Here is a 16,536-nt window from a genome sequence, read left to right on the forward strand (position 1 = left end):
GCGTAGTTATTTCTTTGACACACAACATTGTCATTCAAAACCACTGATGAAAAGTGCAGCCGTTTTTATTTACATTATATACACATGTTCTCATGGTTACATTAAAAAATATATGACTATACATAGAAAAAAAAAGCTGAAGCTCTATCTGAAACTATACCTTTTAAAGCACAATATACATTCTCTCTGGTACAAATGGTTTCTTTGATGTAATTGACAGGACAGTTAATGTAATTTGATCCAAAACAAAATAATAGCATTATCCTATACTCTTAAGTGAGAAAACAATTATTTGGCTATTTCACTGCAATGACATTCATAACGCTGCTTTGCTTTGGTATATAATCTGATTGTGGTTTATTTTATACAAGATAAACTCTTCTGTATCGATTGGTAAGCAAATGTGTGTGGGATCTTTGGTCACATGAACGCCTTAAAAACATGATCATCCAAAAATAAGGCTGTTCTTTCATACATCACTGAGAAACAACTATATATTTCTATATTTACAACGTTTTTTTCATCTGACAGCAGCGAGAAGTGAACCACAGTTGTACTTGTATTGTCTCCCAAAGTCAACACAGTGATATCATTTATCATAAACATGAGTTGAGTTCATCCAAAGCTGCCTGTTGGAAAACTTTTAAATCTCATACACCAAAATCGAATAAAAAATGTAATAAAAACTTGAAACAATGTCTATATAAGCCAATTCTTGGATGATGAACAAAGAGGAATTGTTTTAAAGGGGCTGATAAGCTGATCAGTACCAAGCAGAATGTGTGGAAAACTCTTATTACGGCTTTTTTTTTGGATGAGTTCAAACCTATAAACATTCCCAAGTTGCTGCTTTTAACCGTTAAAGTCTTCTGGCTTATTTTTCCCATGAGAGGTGAATGAATCTGAAGCCCCGCGGGCGTCGCCACAGTCCAGCCCTCTTTACCACATGCCTGCTGGCTCCCCTGTCTGGATGACAAGTCTGTCACGGTGAAGCAAGTACCACTTTAGTCCACAAGGGGGCAGTGTTGAGCTGGAAAGGGTGGGTGGGCATCATCCACAGTAAACAATAGTTCCTCTGCTAGACAGGCGCCTTGCCACTGCTCTGCATATAGTCTGATTGTCAGACAAGAGCGTTATGTCTTCATTTAGCGAGGGCAGGCCTAAAATCATCCCCAAAGTGCCCCGCTGTTGTCACTGAGGTGCTCTCCTGGGGGAGGGGGGGCGGCGGACTGGCGGCAGGTCATAGTGTCCCGGGATGTGGCTGTTGACAGGGAGGTCGTAGTGGCTCTGGGGGTCGTCGTATGGAGAGTGACCCAGGGAACTCTGCCGCTCACGCTCTGTGGAGGGAATGAACAACAGACTAAGAATAAGAAGCCTTTAAACCTCATATACCACTACTATCATTTAAGAAAAACGCCATGCTAATTAGTCAAATGGTGAACAAATTTGTTCTATTTGAAATGATCTAATCTTCATGTGAGTTCTAGTTCATCTGGAGTAATTGTCATCCTGCTCCATGGATTACACCTGTATCTGTACTGCATATTAACTCCTTTGCAATCCAGTTCTACTGTATGACTGAACAAGGCTCTACAAGGAATGTGATATGTTCTTCATATAAAGTGAACAATCCTTTACGTCTCTGTTTTCTCAGATGGGTTGAGCATTGTAAGGTCTGATTCGGACTGGAAGGATGATGCATTGTTGCGTGTTGCACTTATTGATATTGATTTGGTTCTGCAACTATTTTGATAATTCTGATTTTTTATTTAAATTTTTTTTAGCAAAAATGCCAAACAATCACTTGATCAAGCTGAAAAAGAACAGTACAGAAATCAACACAAAATCATATTTCTGCTGTGCTGCAGCCTATATCCCAAGTTTCTAATACAATGTTTTGATTGTGAAAGGGTGAAGTGTATTGCCGATCTACAGTGCTGACCTCTGCGTAAGGTGCCTGTGTTGAATGGCGGGCGGATCTCAGTGTAGGCTCGCTCCCTGGGCACGGCTGACTTCATCTCCATGTAGCTGCACTCAGGAGGGCAGTAGGGCAGACCCGGCAGGTCTTTGATGGTCGCGTACGGATTCTCACTGTTCAGAGAACTGCTGCTGGCCGCCATGGTGTCCTTCAGCTCTGTCACCACACAGGAAGCAACAAGAGAGAGAGGCAGTTAGAACACAGCTGTGGAGCATGTGGCGAGTCTGATTGAAAATAACAGTAAAGAGTAAAGTGAAAATTTAAAGCATTTTCCAATATTCTTTATGAGTTCCAAAGACTGACTGAGAAAAGTTTAACCTACTCATTTTGTGGGGTAAGATTGTTCAAAGGAAACAAAATGGATAGACAAATGCCATGATCTATACACCCAAATAATTTTTAATAAAAAAAATATATAAACCAAAATATTGGCAAAATTCTAAGTTTGACCTGATGATGGCGCTAGATAAAACATTCAGGAGATGAGCACAGATATTCTAATTCAATGTGTGCAAAAAATATCACAATGCATTTAATAATTGAGAAAATTCTGTTTGGACAATGTGGTAGACTTTGCCTTCCATAAAGCCAACCCAGTAGTGTGGCTGATAATTGAAGATATGAGACACTTGGGAAGTAATGATTGTAAATGGTTAAAATAATAATGACTTACAGTTTTAACAATTACCTTTGTGGGTGTTCAATAAAAAAAAAACATTTTACAGGGAAGTGGGGAGGTAAATGGTGAGAATGATAAACTACCTTTGTTGTAATATTTTCCGAGGCTGGCGCTGTAGCTGTAGCTCCGGTCGATTCCAAAAGCTCCTGTAAACAATAAAAGATAAGCCTGGCATCGTCACTTTCATTTACGGGCAAACTAATCAAAAACAGATACGTACTTCTGCTTTGGGAAAACCTGCAAAATCAATACCAGGTGAGTGAGTAAAAGCTGCCAGTGCAACCATCACTTTTTTATGAAGTTCTTGTTATTTTTTTATAGTCCTGTATCAAATGTGCATTGTTGACTAAATCATCTTCCATTCAAAAAGTGATGGTCGATAAACCTTGGTGTGGCAGACTGTGTTAAAGAGTGTTTGCCTCAGATGTTACTGCTCGTCTCTGCCCACTCAATAGATAAACTCCTCCTGTGCTTTTTTAACATCTGGAGTTTTGAAGGTCTTTGTCCATACAGGTATTTTTACACTGAAGCTGATGCTGCTGATATTTTCTGTCTTTAAGGATGAGTATTTCAAAGACAAAATCAGTGTTTGTCCCATTGAAATATCTGTCTCTCTTCTGTCCTGGTGATACAACTTAAACTGCTCTTAGACATGAGCTTTCCATGGACACTTTAGACTAAGGAAATACATTTAGGTGCATTAGCAGATGATTATATTAGCGGTAAAGTGCCGGTTTAACGGATTATGTTTATGTAGCTGTGGTCAGGAGGTCAGGAAACCAACCCCCTTTACTTTTATTAGCTTGTAAATGTTAATCCACTCATTTCATTTGACTCTCGCTCATTCAGGTCTCTCTCTGCATAAGTGTCTCCTCTGAATGGATCAAATACTACTTGCTATAGTTTGGTCTGACTTTGCAAGACTAAATGTGATGTAACCGATGGTGAATGTGAATCACGGGGCTTAAAACGAACCTGCGTCTTTGCGTGGCTCGTGGTGTTTCCAGTCGGCGGGTAGAGTGGCGTTGCTCTCGACCCCAAACAGACCGCGCCTCTCCCTCTCCATGTTCTTCACACTGCAGAACAGCTGGTTATTGGTGTTCTGTATGACACAGAGAAAAATAATCAGAAATCATCAATGCAAAAAAAAAGTAACAAATAATCATTTTTGTTGACATAAAGTGATGGCCTGTAAAGCTATAGAGTGTAACTTATGACAAGTATGACTTATGTTGCCCCCATGAGGAATTCTGAGGAATTACAACAACACTGTCTGCGCATCTATGAGGTAAGCCTTTGGTGATCACCCATGGATTTCGATACCTTCTGCTATATGTCCAGGTTTTTTCTAAGCAGTAATCAACAACCGAAACTTTCTTTGCAGATTTTTCTGAGCTCCTGCGCCCGTGTCGGAGGGTGAGACCAGTTTGTAAACGCTGCCATACTGAGAAATACAGAGAGAGTTTTGTGGAGCTGATAAGCTTAATCAACTTTGTCTCAACTTGTTTGGCGATGACTTGAACGTAACCAACATTCATTTATATATAAAACTTACGCACTTTAGCTTTAACTGTAGCACTGAAGAGCTGTGAATTACTGGGTCAACATTTGATGGTTTATGATTTCATCTCCCTGATGATTGGATATATTCCATATTGTGTCCCAGCACTGCACTACAGTGGCTATGAGGCCTGCAAAATACTGCACCAAAGAATGACATCACTGAGTTGACGTTCACCTTGATGGTGCGGTCGTGGTTGTTGGGGAGGTGTGGCAGTGGAGGCCTGTTCTGGCTCAGTGTGTGGTAGCTGGGGTTGGAGTAGTAGTGGTGGTAACTGTGAGGCACATCTGGAGCACAAAAAAAAACACACATGGAGTCAAGTCTGCTGCAATAAAACTACCTCAAAGTCAATAAAGAGGCACACTTATGAAAAAAACAACAGTGAGATACGACTGAAACCACATTAGGGCCGAGAAAAATTATAAAAACGTCAGCATCTGATCATTTCATTTGAAAAATTATAAATCATTCACTCGCTTATAACAAAATATTCTTCATTAATGTGTTCAATAATGTGAATTATTGTAAGTTATTAAATTATTAAATGCTGGACAAAGCTCCTTCTCCTCTCCACTGCTTGAGATGTGTACTTTCCACATGTGTCTTTAATTGACAGCAAACTGCTAAAGTACTCTTGTTGTCTTTATTTTTCCTGCTAATTGAATATTCTCTGTAGCGTACCTGGCACGGCGTACTCAGAGTTGACTGTGCGGCTGGTGGAGAAGGACACGGTGGGCGTGTTGCTCTGCTTGTCTTTCTGCCTGCGGCGGTAGAGCAGCAGCACAGCCAGGAGCAGAACCACCAGGATGACCAGCACCACGATGCCACTGATGGCCCCCCAAGACTCCCTCTCCCCGGGGGGCAGAGGCACCATGACGCTCCCCGACTGCACTGACAGAACTGGAAGAGGTGTAATGGAAGTTAATATTGTGTGTGTGTGTGTGTGTGTGTGTGTGTGTGTGTGTGTGTGTGTGTGTATATATGTATTAATTTCCTTAACAGACACAAGAGGTGGAAAGATAAATCAAGTACAGCATCTAAATCAGCTTGCTTTTAACTTCTGAGATGGAACAAGAATAGCCATAGTATTTAAAAATGTCATTCCTCCACTACTTTTCAAACCAAATATCTGACTTCAATGACACTAGATCACTGTGCACAGTCAGTGCAAGTGAATATGTTAACTCCTATATTCATGGGATAAGCTGTTTGTATCTTTACCTTCGTTACAGTCTTCTCCACTGTCACACACACAGTCCCCAGTTATCTTGTCACAGATGAAGTTTGTTGGACAAGAGCAGGTCTGAGTGCAGAACGGACCAAAGCGGCCTGGGCTACACGCTGGAAAACACAAGGACAATATATAAAAACCATGTATTAGACACATGCAAAAAAGTATTTAACTATGCTGCAAGGATAATAATTCACATGTCACCAGGTCGAGGAGGAATTAAGATAGAATAGAATTACAAAATGTTTTTTAAATATTTGATTCAATCTTATTTTTATCTGCCTAGATGAATTTAGGTAGTTCTGCTGGAGAAATATTAGGCTGCACAGCTGCAAAGATTATCGTCATCATTAATCTGTAATGATCTGAAAAGTCGATGATACTCCTATGGGAACTCAGAAGTATCATTCTTATTTCCTGACATTTTACAGATTAAAAATAAGAAAATAATCATCAGACGAACCGTTGATGAAAATTAGCTGTTGGAGCTCAACTAGACAATTTATATTAAAGCAAAACATTACAAATGAAGAGGGCATGAAGAACAGCCATAATGCCAGTGAGTTGTTAAAACCAAAGCTCCACCTTGGCTGTTATGTTGTTGTTGGTGCAGCTGTATCAGCAGTCATACTTCATGTTGCTATTTGATATTGCACTCACGTATGCTGCAGTCAGTAGCAGTCCAGCCAGGCAAACATTTACAGTGGCCGTCCCGGTGGTCGCATGTGGAGTTGTTGGCGCAGTTAACACACACTTCAGAACACTGTTTGCTGTAGTAGCCCGCTGGACAAACTGTAAAACACACAATGTGAAATATAACATTACCTCCACTGAGCTATATTGAGATGGAATGTAAATCATTTCTGAAACATCTGTTTGTGATAATGTATTAAATGAGTCTGGATGATTTGCACATGTGTGTATAGTTACTGATGTAAATGCAAACCTTGATCACAGTTGGCTCCAGTGTATCCAGGTGGGCAATCACACTCTCCTGTTACATGGTGGCAGCGGTACGACTGGCCACACGACGGGCAAGACATACTGCACTGGTCCCCATACAAACCAGCAAGGCATTCTGGGGGATAAGGGGATAAAGAGTGAGCCAAGGCAGATTTTAACACTACATCCAGCACACTTCTGCTGTTGATCTGATGTGATTTTCTGCTGTGTGTCAGCTGGCTAAAAAAAACAACACTCACTGTTTTGACAGGTGACTCCCCAGTAACCCGGGCGACACACACATGCCCCAGTCTCCCTCAGGCATGTGTCACTGTTGGGGCAATGTTTGAAACACGTCTGGTTACAGTGGCGCCCCCACAGGCCCGCGGTACACGGCTCGTTACAGCGAGGACCTGCAGGGAAATAAGAAAGAGGGGATTTTAGAAGCAGTGCAGGCCCAACTGTATTTATATCCTTCACTTTAAAAATAAAATGAGCTATATCACAATTCATAAATGTACTTAAGTAAAAGTAAGCAAATATAACCAGTAATATCAAATGAAAAGTATATGTAATAAAAAAAAAATCTTTTCAGAGTTTCACGCATTTGCAACATATTTTTAGTATTTAATATCTGCAGGGAACATACAAAAATCAAACCTTAAAACTTTTGGTTTATAATAAAAAATGGTGGTCAATAATGTAAAGTGCTATAAACATCATCTGAGGTAAATGGGCAAAAATAAACAAAGTCACTGGAGGAGCTTTAAATAAAAAGAACACTATCATCAGAGAGAGACAAAGTGTTTTTTTAAACCTGTGTGTCTCACTTAGTTGTGTTGGAGCAGACTTCTCAGTGCTGAAGCCAAGCTGGCAGCGACTAATAGGAGGACGTCACCACTTACCCCACCAGCCTGGCAGACAGTGGCACTCCCCGCTGGTTGCTTGGCAGCCATCTGCTCGGACACAGTCACACCTCTTCAGGCAGCTTGGCCCAAACGTGCCCATCTGCACATGTGAACAAATGCCAATGGGCAAAAGAACCGTCAGGGGAATCTCTTCAACATTGGGCCAGCTCAGTCAGACTCAAGACAAAATACTACACTGGCAATGTGTTGTTGCCTAGACTGCCTGCTGGGTTGGCATGGTAAATACTAGAGGGGCACACATCCAAAAAGCCCAGATTAAAGCATAGAGAGAGAGGGTGAGCTAAAGGATGACAAGCTGGACAACATTGTTACAGATTGTCCATTCACATGTTCCCTGTAATTATCACCTTTATGATGTGTGTCAGACAGTCATATCAAAGTGAGCATATAGACATAGAATTAACATATAGTGTATTTTTCTTATCTTCTGGAGTTAGTGTTATTTTATGAAGTGGCTTATGTTGTAGGGCAGTGTTGTGTCTTGAGTCCAGGATTTATTTTCCTTTTGCTTTGAAATATGTAATAAGGGGATTAACATGTCAAACACGTCTTCATTAAAACTGCAGAGCGATAATCTCTACCTTGGGTCTGCATTTATTTAAAAAAATTCTAGCAAGAGGTTGTTTTTGCCTTCCTTTTCATTTAACAAACTGGTGGTATTATCTGCTCTCTTTGCACAATGACATGTATGATACAATAAGTAGGTTTCTGGAAATACATTTGTTCTGTATTTGTATTCAATGTTGCTTTTAAAGTATCCTAAAAGAGAAACATATCTTGTCTTAAAGGAGTTGCTGCATTAATAAACATAGGCCTACAACATATTTCTTTCCTGGTTTGAGATTATCTGATGAATCTTTTAATATCAGTTTAAATACTGTGTTAAACTATAAAGCTTCATATCCAGGTATTTACCGGACATGGTTGGTCACATTGCGCCCCCTGCCAGCCCGCGGTGCATGTGCAGGACCCGTCTGTAGGATTACACTTTGCCCCGTTGGCGCAGTGGCAGGTGGCGTTGCATCCCGGGCCCCAGGTTCCCTCAGAGCAGGGGGTGGAACAGTCCGGCCCTCGCCAGCCTGCACAACAATCAAAGGACCATTAGACATGCTTGATTTGGTCAAATCAATAGGCCCAAGAAAAAGTTAGTTCACCAATGACCCCTATCTGAGTAAATTGTTTTTTTTACCCTCTTTGCAGAAGCATGTCCCGTCAATTGGCGAGCAGTCAACGAAGTTTGCACAGGAGCACTCCAGGGAGCAGTTCTTGCCATGTGTGCCACTTTTACATAGACTTTCACAGTGAACCCCCTGCGATAATAAATAGTGACATTGACTTTGATTATAAACGTGTAAGGTAGATAATAAGTGAGATAAACATACAGTGAAAATTTCATTGGACAGCATCTGAGAGTTACTGCATACCAGCACAAACAGTGAAAAGGAAATCGAATGGATGCATACACTTGATTTATTACACTAAGTCAAATCAAATCAAATCAAATCAAAATTAGTTTTATCTGTATAGCCTAATATCACAAATAGACATTTTCCTCAGTGGGCTTCACATTCCATGCAGTATTACACCCTGCCCCTTAGAACCTTAGCTCCGCTGAGAAAAAACTCCCAGTAAAAATTTATCGGGATTAAGCTATCCACTGACTCCTAGCTTTATCAGCAAAGCTCCACCACTTACCGTGAAGCCGGGAGGACAATGGCAGCGGCCGGTGGCACTATCACACACGCCTCCGTTCACACACAGACAGGGCTCCAGGCAACCGTGACCGTAGAAACCCAGAGCGCAGGTCTCGTTACAGAACAGGCCGGCCCACCCCGGCTGGCAGGTGCATTCTCCTTTCATTGGGTGGCAGCTGGACAAGTTAAAATAAAAAGGTAAATATGCTGCTATAAAAATACAAAGAAACAATGGCAAAGTGCTGACTTGCAATGTACTGAATGTTACGAGTGCTTTAGGTGTTCCATTATATTATTATGATTTTTATGGTTTAGATTTAGTTAGACCAAATCATTATGATGTCTGCCTCCAGTGTATAGCTTCAGGGAAATGTTTGCAAATCTTAAAAACTTTCTTTCTTCTCCTGAGCACACCCGCTCACCTGAGTGTGTGTGTGTCCTGGCAGAGACAGTTGCGTTCACAGTGCATGCCGTATTTGCCCGGTGCACACATCCTGTCCCTGCAGTGTGGCCCGCTGAAGCCCGGCTCACACAGGCAGCCTCCGTCGATGTTGTAGCAGCGCGCTCCGTTAGCGCAGTCACACACACCTTTACAGTCCTGACCGTAAGAGCCTGCAGCACACTCTTCATTGCACCTGGTGGCAGTAACACAGAGAGGGTTAAGTCATGGAAAGAGCTGGGCAGATGGAAAAAGTATACTATGCACAAGTATCTGTTGTTGATTGAACACACAAATCAAATCAGAACTTCCATTTTGTTTTTGTGGTTAGCAGGTTATAGCCAAGGCTGCATTCGTTCTGTCTCCTGTGTTTGTTAAATAGTCAGACATAATTCTATTTGTCTAGAAATGTTTCAACGGTTAAAATAGAAACAGACCAACATGGCGTGTCTGCGATTCTTTATACCAGAAGACATCGAGTGTCGGAGGAAGACAAAACAACTTAACAAGGTTTCTCTGCACCGAGAATTCACAACAGTTTTAAGACAGTTTTTGTTAAGATACATGAAGATGTCCCTTTGCAAGAATGGACCAACATATACAGCCACATGCACAGAGACAGTTAAATGCTGCTTTGTGAAAATGAACACACCTGTTACCAGTGAACCCTTTAGCGCACTGGCACTGTCCAGTTTCGGGATCACATTTGCCCCTGTTGTGGCAGACACACTCCTCAGCACAGTTTGGTCCAAACCTTCCCTCTGGACACCGCTCCGTGCAGACAGCACCCTGTAGAGAAGCCAGGAGAAAAAAAATATTAAGACAGAAAGAAATGCCAAGTAAACACAGATGCATCCTTGCAAAATCTGGAAAGAGAGACACATTGCGATTTAACAATTCACGCACTCAATCCGAGATAACCGATTCGTTTTCTCTCTATCATGATAAAAAAATCATGTCTCCTCCTTTCATGCTTTTCTTCCAAAATACAAAGAAACCTCAGGATTAGATTTTTTCTATTAGTCGTGACTGAGATGAAAAGGTCCCTTTAGAAATGTCTCCAGGAAAAAAGTCAGTGTTTAGAAAAAGAGAAAGACTGCTTGTCCAAAGTTTTGGAGCCAGCTGGAACCCAACACATGACCTAATTCAAAAACCTGGCAACCTCCACAGATAACATTGAGGTCAATGTCAGTGCATGATTTCACTTGAAAAACCCTACCGTCCATCCAGGGGGACAGGCGCAGATCCCTTTGCCCCGGCAGATCCCTCCATTCTGGCAGGGGCAGCGCGCCTGGCATTTCCTGGGACACGCTTTCTCACAGCTGGGGGGAAAAGAACGGAGTCGATTTTTAATAACAGCTTAATGGATCACTTTACTCAAAAAACACTCTGTGTCCTAGGGCATTCCTGAGGACTTCAGTAAATGTTTTGTTCCAAAGTAAAAGAGCACAAAATAAGTGTTTTGTCATGAAATGGATTATTCAAGCATCAGCACAAACAGTGAGGTAAGGTTACCATGTACAAGTAATGTAATTAAATATAGTTACAGGGTACTTTTACTTTGAGTAGTTGCTTTTTCCCCTCCTCTATGCTTCAACTCCACTACATACAGAGGTAAATATGGTCTTTGTATAGTTTTTACTTAAAGCTGGGGTGGAGGATTTGGGGAGAAAATGGCAGTTGGGATAGAGATTTGAATCCAAATACTTCAACCGCTCCACTTATTCTCTTTGGTCCCTCCCCTATGGTCCCTCCCTGACACACTCTACACACCAACAAAGTCGTGCCAAAGTGAATGGACAGTCCCAATAGCCAATAAGAACAGAGAATCGGAGCCTCGCTCTGATTGGTCAAAGTGTACAGCTCATGTTAACTTTGACCAATCAGAAGTCACATACCCCAGCTTTAACATAACTTCAGTTACTAGTTATATGCATATTCAGATAAATAATAAAGTATTTAAAATTAGATTCTAAAATTGACCAAAATTTACTTTTGGTACTTTTATTTCTATTTTGTTAATACTTTAATTTGAGCATTGTCATCACTTGGCTTAACATTTGTAAATCTTGTAAATCCAGAGATGTTACAAACATAAATACTGACCTTTTAACTGGTCAAACAGCCCTATTATATTCTGCTGAGCTACCGTGGAGGAAAGCAGTAGAACAAGTGCTTGATTACTGTAAGACACTGCATTGCATCACCTTTATGGGAATCATAAACACGGCTGGACCGTGTCTTCATCCAATCAGATAACTTGGCTGAAACCACTTGTTGTACAATTCATTGTTTTGGGATGTTACATTTTGCAATAGACCCCTGAGGTGAAATAACATGGCCGGACTTCAGATATACAGATATTCATCTTTGAGATTGATCCTATAAACAGTTTTGCCAAGTTATTTTTTTTGCATTTAGTTTAAACACACAAACTGTGCTTTCACATTGGCAGTAGTGAGTGAGTGTATAGCAGTTTCCACTTGTACCTAGTGGGGGAGAATTTTCATTGCTTACTCATCCTCTGGGGCATCTAAAAACAGGGTGTAACAGATGATTCATGAATTATAGTGCAGCAGGGTCTCTTTTTTTCCACTTTAAAATGATGTTGAGGAAACTAAATAACTTGGTAAGAACTCACAGATCTCTATCCGACAGACCTCCTGAGAAAAATGTAAGACCAAGTAAAGTGTAATGAAGTGATGTGTAATGAAGTGATGTATTAAGTATCTGTATAGTTAACTGTACGTAAAAATCCTCCCATCAAAAAGATACATTTTTTAGCTATGGTAGTGGGGAGACTAGGGATGGCAATATCGGTCATCTGGTATTGGATAACTGCTGGATGGACTGCCATGAAAATATGTGCAGATATTTGTGGTCTCCAGAGAAGGAATCCTACTGACTCTGAAGAGCCCCACTTGTGCTGACACCCATGTCCCTCTCAGGATGAATTGTAATATATTTGGTGATACTCAAACTTAATGTCAATTTCAGATGTACTATAACTTTTGGGGGAATCATCCCAAAAAAAGGTTTAGTTTATTTAGTTTTGGAAAAAGTAGATAATGTTTCTATATCTATAAAATCGATACAGGCAAGGAGATAGCATATAAGGAGAAATAAGTATTTGTTACTACATTTACATTTACATTTATTTTCTGCACTTACAAAGTTCCGGTGAATCCGTCCCGACACGAGCACTCTCCGGTTGCCTTATCGCAGGAGCCTCCGTTCCCACACCTGCACCTCTGCAGACAGCCCTGTCCGAAGGTTCCAGCGGGGCAGGACTCCTCACAGTATCGTCCTATGAAGCCCGCCGGACACTGACACGCCCCCTTCACAGGGTCGCACAGGGCGCCATTCTCACACTTGCACGTCTGGCTGCAGCTTGACCCCCAGTGTTTGTCATCACAGGCTGAAAGGTAACGGTAACAACAGTTATTTATTGATTATGAAGAAAGCTGAAATCCAGACTAGGCCCAGATATTGAAAACAGAAACTCTGTAAGGTGGTTTATTCATGCAAAATTGTATTTAAAAATTAATTGTGTCTAGACTTTTGGTTTATCTAAACTTATTTTATTCTGTTTACTTGATTCAAAGTAATGTCATTGAGACTAAAATGATGACTTAAAAAATTATCCAATAAAAACATTGAAACACTACCACCTAAATTTACATTGGGCACCTCGTCACTTTTTAAAACAATTATATCCAAAATGTTTATTTTTTTTCTTTCTGTTCGGCCACGTCTCAGTTCAACAGCAACACACATTCACAGTTGGGAGGTTCTCACTTTTCATTGCCCACATTTTCCATCGTTTTTCAAAGCAGTCAGCTTCCAGTAAGTTGCCTGCCTTGCTGCTCTCTAAACATTGAGTCAAGTCATACTCTGCAAATGCTGGAAATGAAATGAAAACACTGAAGCAAAATAAAATGATGCATGATTGGTGTAACTTGCGTACGGCGCAAAAGTATACGACCATTTTGTGTCAGTTTTGTTTTTCCTCATTCAATGTGGTGAACACTTACAGTAATATATGAAGTCATGGAAAAACCAATATACAGAAACTAATTCAATTCAATGTGTTCAACAGCATGGAGACCCAAGAAAGGAAGAGTATTTGGGGCGACCAACTCTTCCACACATTACTGTGGATCTGCCTCATGCTTCCACATCCAAATCCTCACCCTTTAACCCAGTGGGTGTTATATTACCAACAAATACTTTTGAATTGGCAGGGAGATTTGCATGGAGCTCACAGGACTCTGGAGTTTGAAATGGTTAATTTAACAGAAGCCTGAGGACCGGCTCAAAGCATGCAGCGAAGATTCACACAAGGTTTGGATTTCAAATGTATGATGATGAAGAGATCTCCACACACTGGGTCATGTTATGAGAACACCCATTAGTCAAGCGCCAGTTCTTCAAATTTCTAATTAATAACCTGAACTGTCTTGGACATTAGACATCGCGGAGAGAATGTGGTATCCGATAACAGTGACCTAACACATGGATGGTCATCGGTTGTCTTTTCTCAAATGATTTCCAAGCTGATTTCATGCTGACTTCTGTGACTCATCTTTCTTTGTGTGAGCAGCGGGCACTCATGCAGAGAATCAACTCTGTGCCCCAGGGCCCAAGCTACACGTCATGCATGTCCATGTTCCAAGTCCCCACCGCACACACACACACACACACACACACACACACACACACACACACACACACACACACACACACACACACACACACACACACACACACACACACACACACACACACACACACACACACACAGACCACCACTGCCACCACCTTTTGCCTCTGCTGCACATAAACCCTGCCACAACTTTGACAAGCGGTGTACAAGCACTGCTTTCTTAATAATTACACAGAGTGTAGACTCGAGCCAAATTTGGCCTGGAGCAAAGCGAGCCTATAGTGTTTATTGCACCAACTCGGAGCAGGACCCTTTGCCTCTTTAGTTTAAATGAATGATAACTTCCCTTGTTCTCTGTGTGGGCATTGAGAGAGAGGGGCTCTGTGTTTTGACTATGTCACACTGAGTAATGAGAAAGTCAGCTGGAGCGGCGATTATGTTTACACAGACATTCTCCAGGACAGCAGCAGAGATTTACTGAAGGAATCTGCAGGACTGTCAGTAGAAGAACTCAAGACGATGCATCCAGACAGACAGACAGACAGAAAGTAGATGAGATGCCTGGGTTAAATATACCAGATTGGACATGCAGTTTTTGAGCAGCCAGCTGGCACAGTCCGAGCCCCCTTCACAGACGAATATCAAAACTTTTGCCATCTGTTTATTTAAATCTACATGTAGACATACATCAGTAAGCTTCCTCTCTTTTACTGTTGTTTTACCCTCATCAAATACACTTAGCTTAGCTTAAGTGTGTCTATGTTTGATTTTAACATGGTAACAACAAGCACTGATCAAGCTAAAACTGCCGGAGGTTTGACATCTGACATCAAAGGAGCATGCTGCTGCACTCATGAGTGTTTGCATCTTGATAGTTCAGTGACCTACTGCATGTTTGACTTATTCATCACAGTGACACAACAAAATACTCTGGGCCTTAAGTGCAAAGCTCAGAGTTGACATGACCCCTCATCAACACAAGACTACGAATGGGAAAACATTTACATTTTACATAACAAATGGAAAAGAAAGAGAAAAAAACATAATACAATTTCAGAGTCTATTTCCAGAAATAGTATGATTATGAGTCAGTTATCAGTTAAAGACCCCTAAACAACTATTTTCTCAATCAGCTTCATGCTTTCAGCAATGGGTTCTACATGAGAATACACAATTGAATGCCATGGTTGGATCTCTCTTGGTTATAACTCTTAAGAGATTTCTGTATTTGTGTATGTTGTCAGTGCTCTTCTCTCTGGTTAAGAGAGGGCCAGGCAGGCTCAGCTGGAAAACGTTTCACAGTGTCAGGATTTTAGCAACATCTGAATCCAAATACACCAAGTCCTAGAACTCAACTCTTTTCTCCAAGCTTTTAAATTCGATTGTTGCTGATCTAGTCATTTATACAGTATCTAATGTTTAGAGATTATGGCTCAAAGCAAGTTGGCATTTACCCCATTCAAGCTCCAAACTACACTCTTAATGGAAATCTTATCCATACATTAAAGCATTTTATTTAAAAAAAAAAAAAAGCGGTTCGTCCTGCAAACAAGGCCTTGTTATCTAAGTTGCCTAGATACCTTAGATCTTAAGAAGTACAAAATGAACAACCATGACACCAAATCACGAGATTGATTACCGTTAAAAGCTTCTTATATCAACACCTCTAAACTAAAGGCTGGTACTTTGTGCCTCCCGATAGCAAAGAACTGCAAAATCTCTGATTGTAGAGACACTCATTTACACTCCCTCATAATATTCTAAATAATGTTGTAATGACCACAGAGCCTCCCTGGGTGACTGAGTAGTTCTGGTATGTGTGTATGCTTCTGACTTCAGTCACACCCTATAGACCTAACACCAGTTGATTGGATACAGCTTGTGCAACTGGCGCTAAAAAAACTTGGTGAAATGCTGACTTTTGGATCAGCGGTTAAGGTAAGGGCTAGGTTTAGGAAACGTTATGGTTAGGGTAAGTCTCTAGGAAATTAATGCTAGTCAATGCAAAGTCCAAAAAAGTTACCCAATTCAAAGTGTGTGAGTGTGTGTGTGTGTGTGTGTGTGTGTGTGTGTGTGTGTGTGTGTGTGTGTGTGTGTGTGTGTATAATAAAAGTTCTATAATATAACCATACAGAGTCCATGCAGTGATACAGTACTGTAGAGGTAAAACTGTGTGCACGTAAACCCATTGATTGATACACACTTAAGAGCTGGCATCTCTTGACTGTCCTGTAAATGGAATTGCACACTGATATTGTGGGAAAATTCTTCCTTGTCCCCTAAGAATTGACTAAGCGCTGGTTTGGCTTTCGGTTACATGATCCAAAGTCCACGTAATCTCTTGGACATCTAACCGACCCCTTCGCCGCTTGTTGTTTGTTTTCGGCTCCATGGGACCCTCTATCAAGATGTGCTCA

The 16,536-nt window shown here is 41.0% G+C and overlaps 1 protein-coding gene across 3 annotated transcripts in view; it reads right to left on the reverse strand.

Annotated features, from left to right (window-relative positions):
* Positions 1-49: 49 nt before the first annotated feature.
* pear1 (platelet endothelial aggregation receptor 1) overlaps positions 50-16,536 on the reverse strand; it is a 45,078-nt gene continuing 28,591 nt past the window's right edge. For 2 of the 3 annotated variants that reach the window (XM_080039695.1, XM_080039696.1), the window contains exons 6-23: positions 12,625-12,871; positions 10,673-10,775; positions 10,106-10,242; positions 9,437-9,649; positions 9,016-9,190; positions 8,510-8,630; positions 8,236-8,399; positions 7,297-7,399; positions 6,652-6,804; positions 6,396-6,527; positions 6,110-6,241; positions 5,440-5,559; positions 4,900-5,118; positions 4,396-4,505; positions 3,633-3,759; positions 2,741-2,803; positions 1,943-2,134; positions 50-1,337 (exon numbers count right to left, since the gene is read on the reverse strand). In XM_080039695.1, the coding sequence (XP_079895821.1) occupies positions 1,192-1,337; positions 1,943-2,134; positions 2,741-2,803; positions 3,633-3,759; positions 4,396-4,505; positions 4,900-5,118; positions 5,440-5,559; positions 6,110-6,241; positions 6,396-6,527; positions 6,652-6,804; positions 7,297-7,399; positions 8,236-8,399; positions 8,510-8,630; positions 9,016-9,190; positions 9,437-9,649; positions 10,106-10,242; positions 10,673-10,775; positions 12,625-12,871 (2,657 nt within the window). In that variant the 3' untranslated portion in view covers positions 50-1,191. The remainder of the gene's footprint in view (positions 1,338-1,942; positions 2,135-2,740; positions 2,804-3,632; positions 3,760-4,395; positions 4,506-4,899; positions 5,119-5,439; positions 5,560-6,109; positions 6,242-6,395; positions 6,528-6,651; positions 6,805-7,296; positions 7,400-8,235; positions 8,400-8,509; positions 8,631-9,015; positions 9,191-9,436; positions 9,650-10,105; positions 10,243-10,672; positions 10,776-12,624; positions 12,872-16,536) is intronic. The other variant, XM_080039694.1, reaches the window with a different exon arrangement.

This window comes from Ammodytes marinus (assembly GCF_949987685.1).
Source record: "Ammodytes marinus genome assembly, chromosome: 13".
NCBI lineage: Eukaryota > Metazoa > Chordata > Actinopteri > Uranoscopiformes > Ammodytidae > Ammodytes > Ammodytes marinus.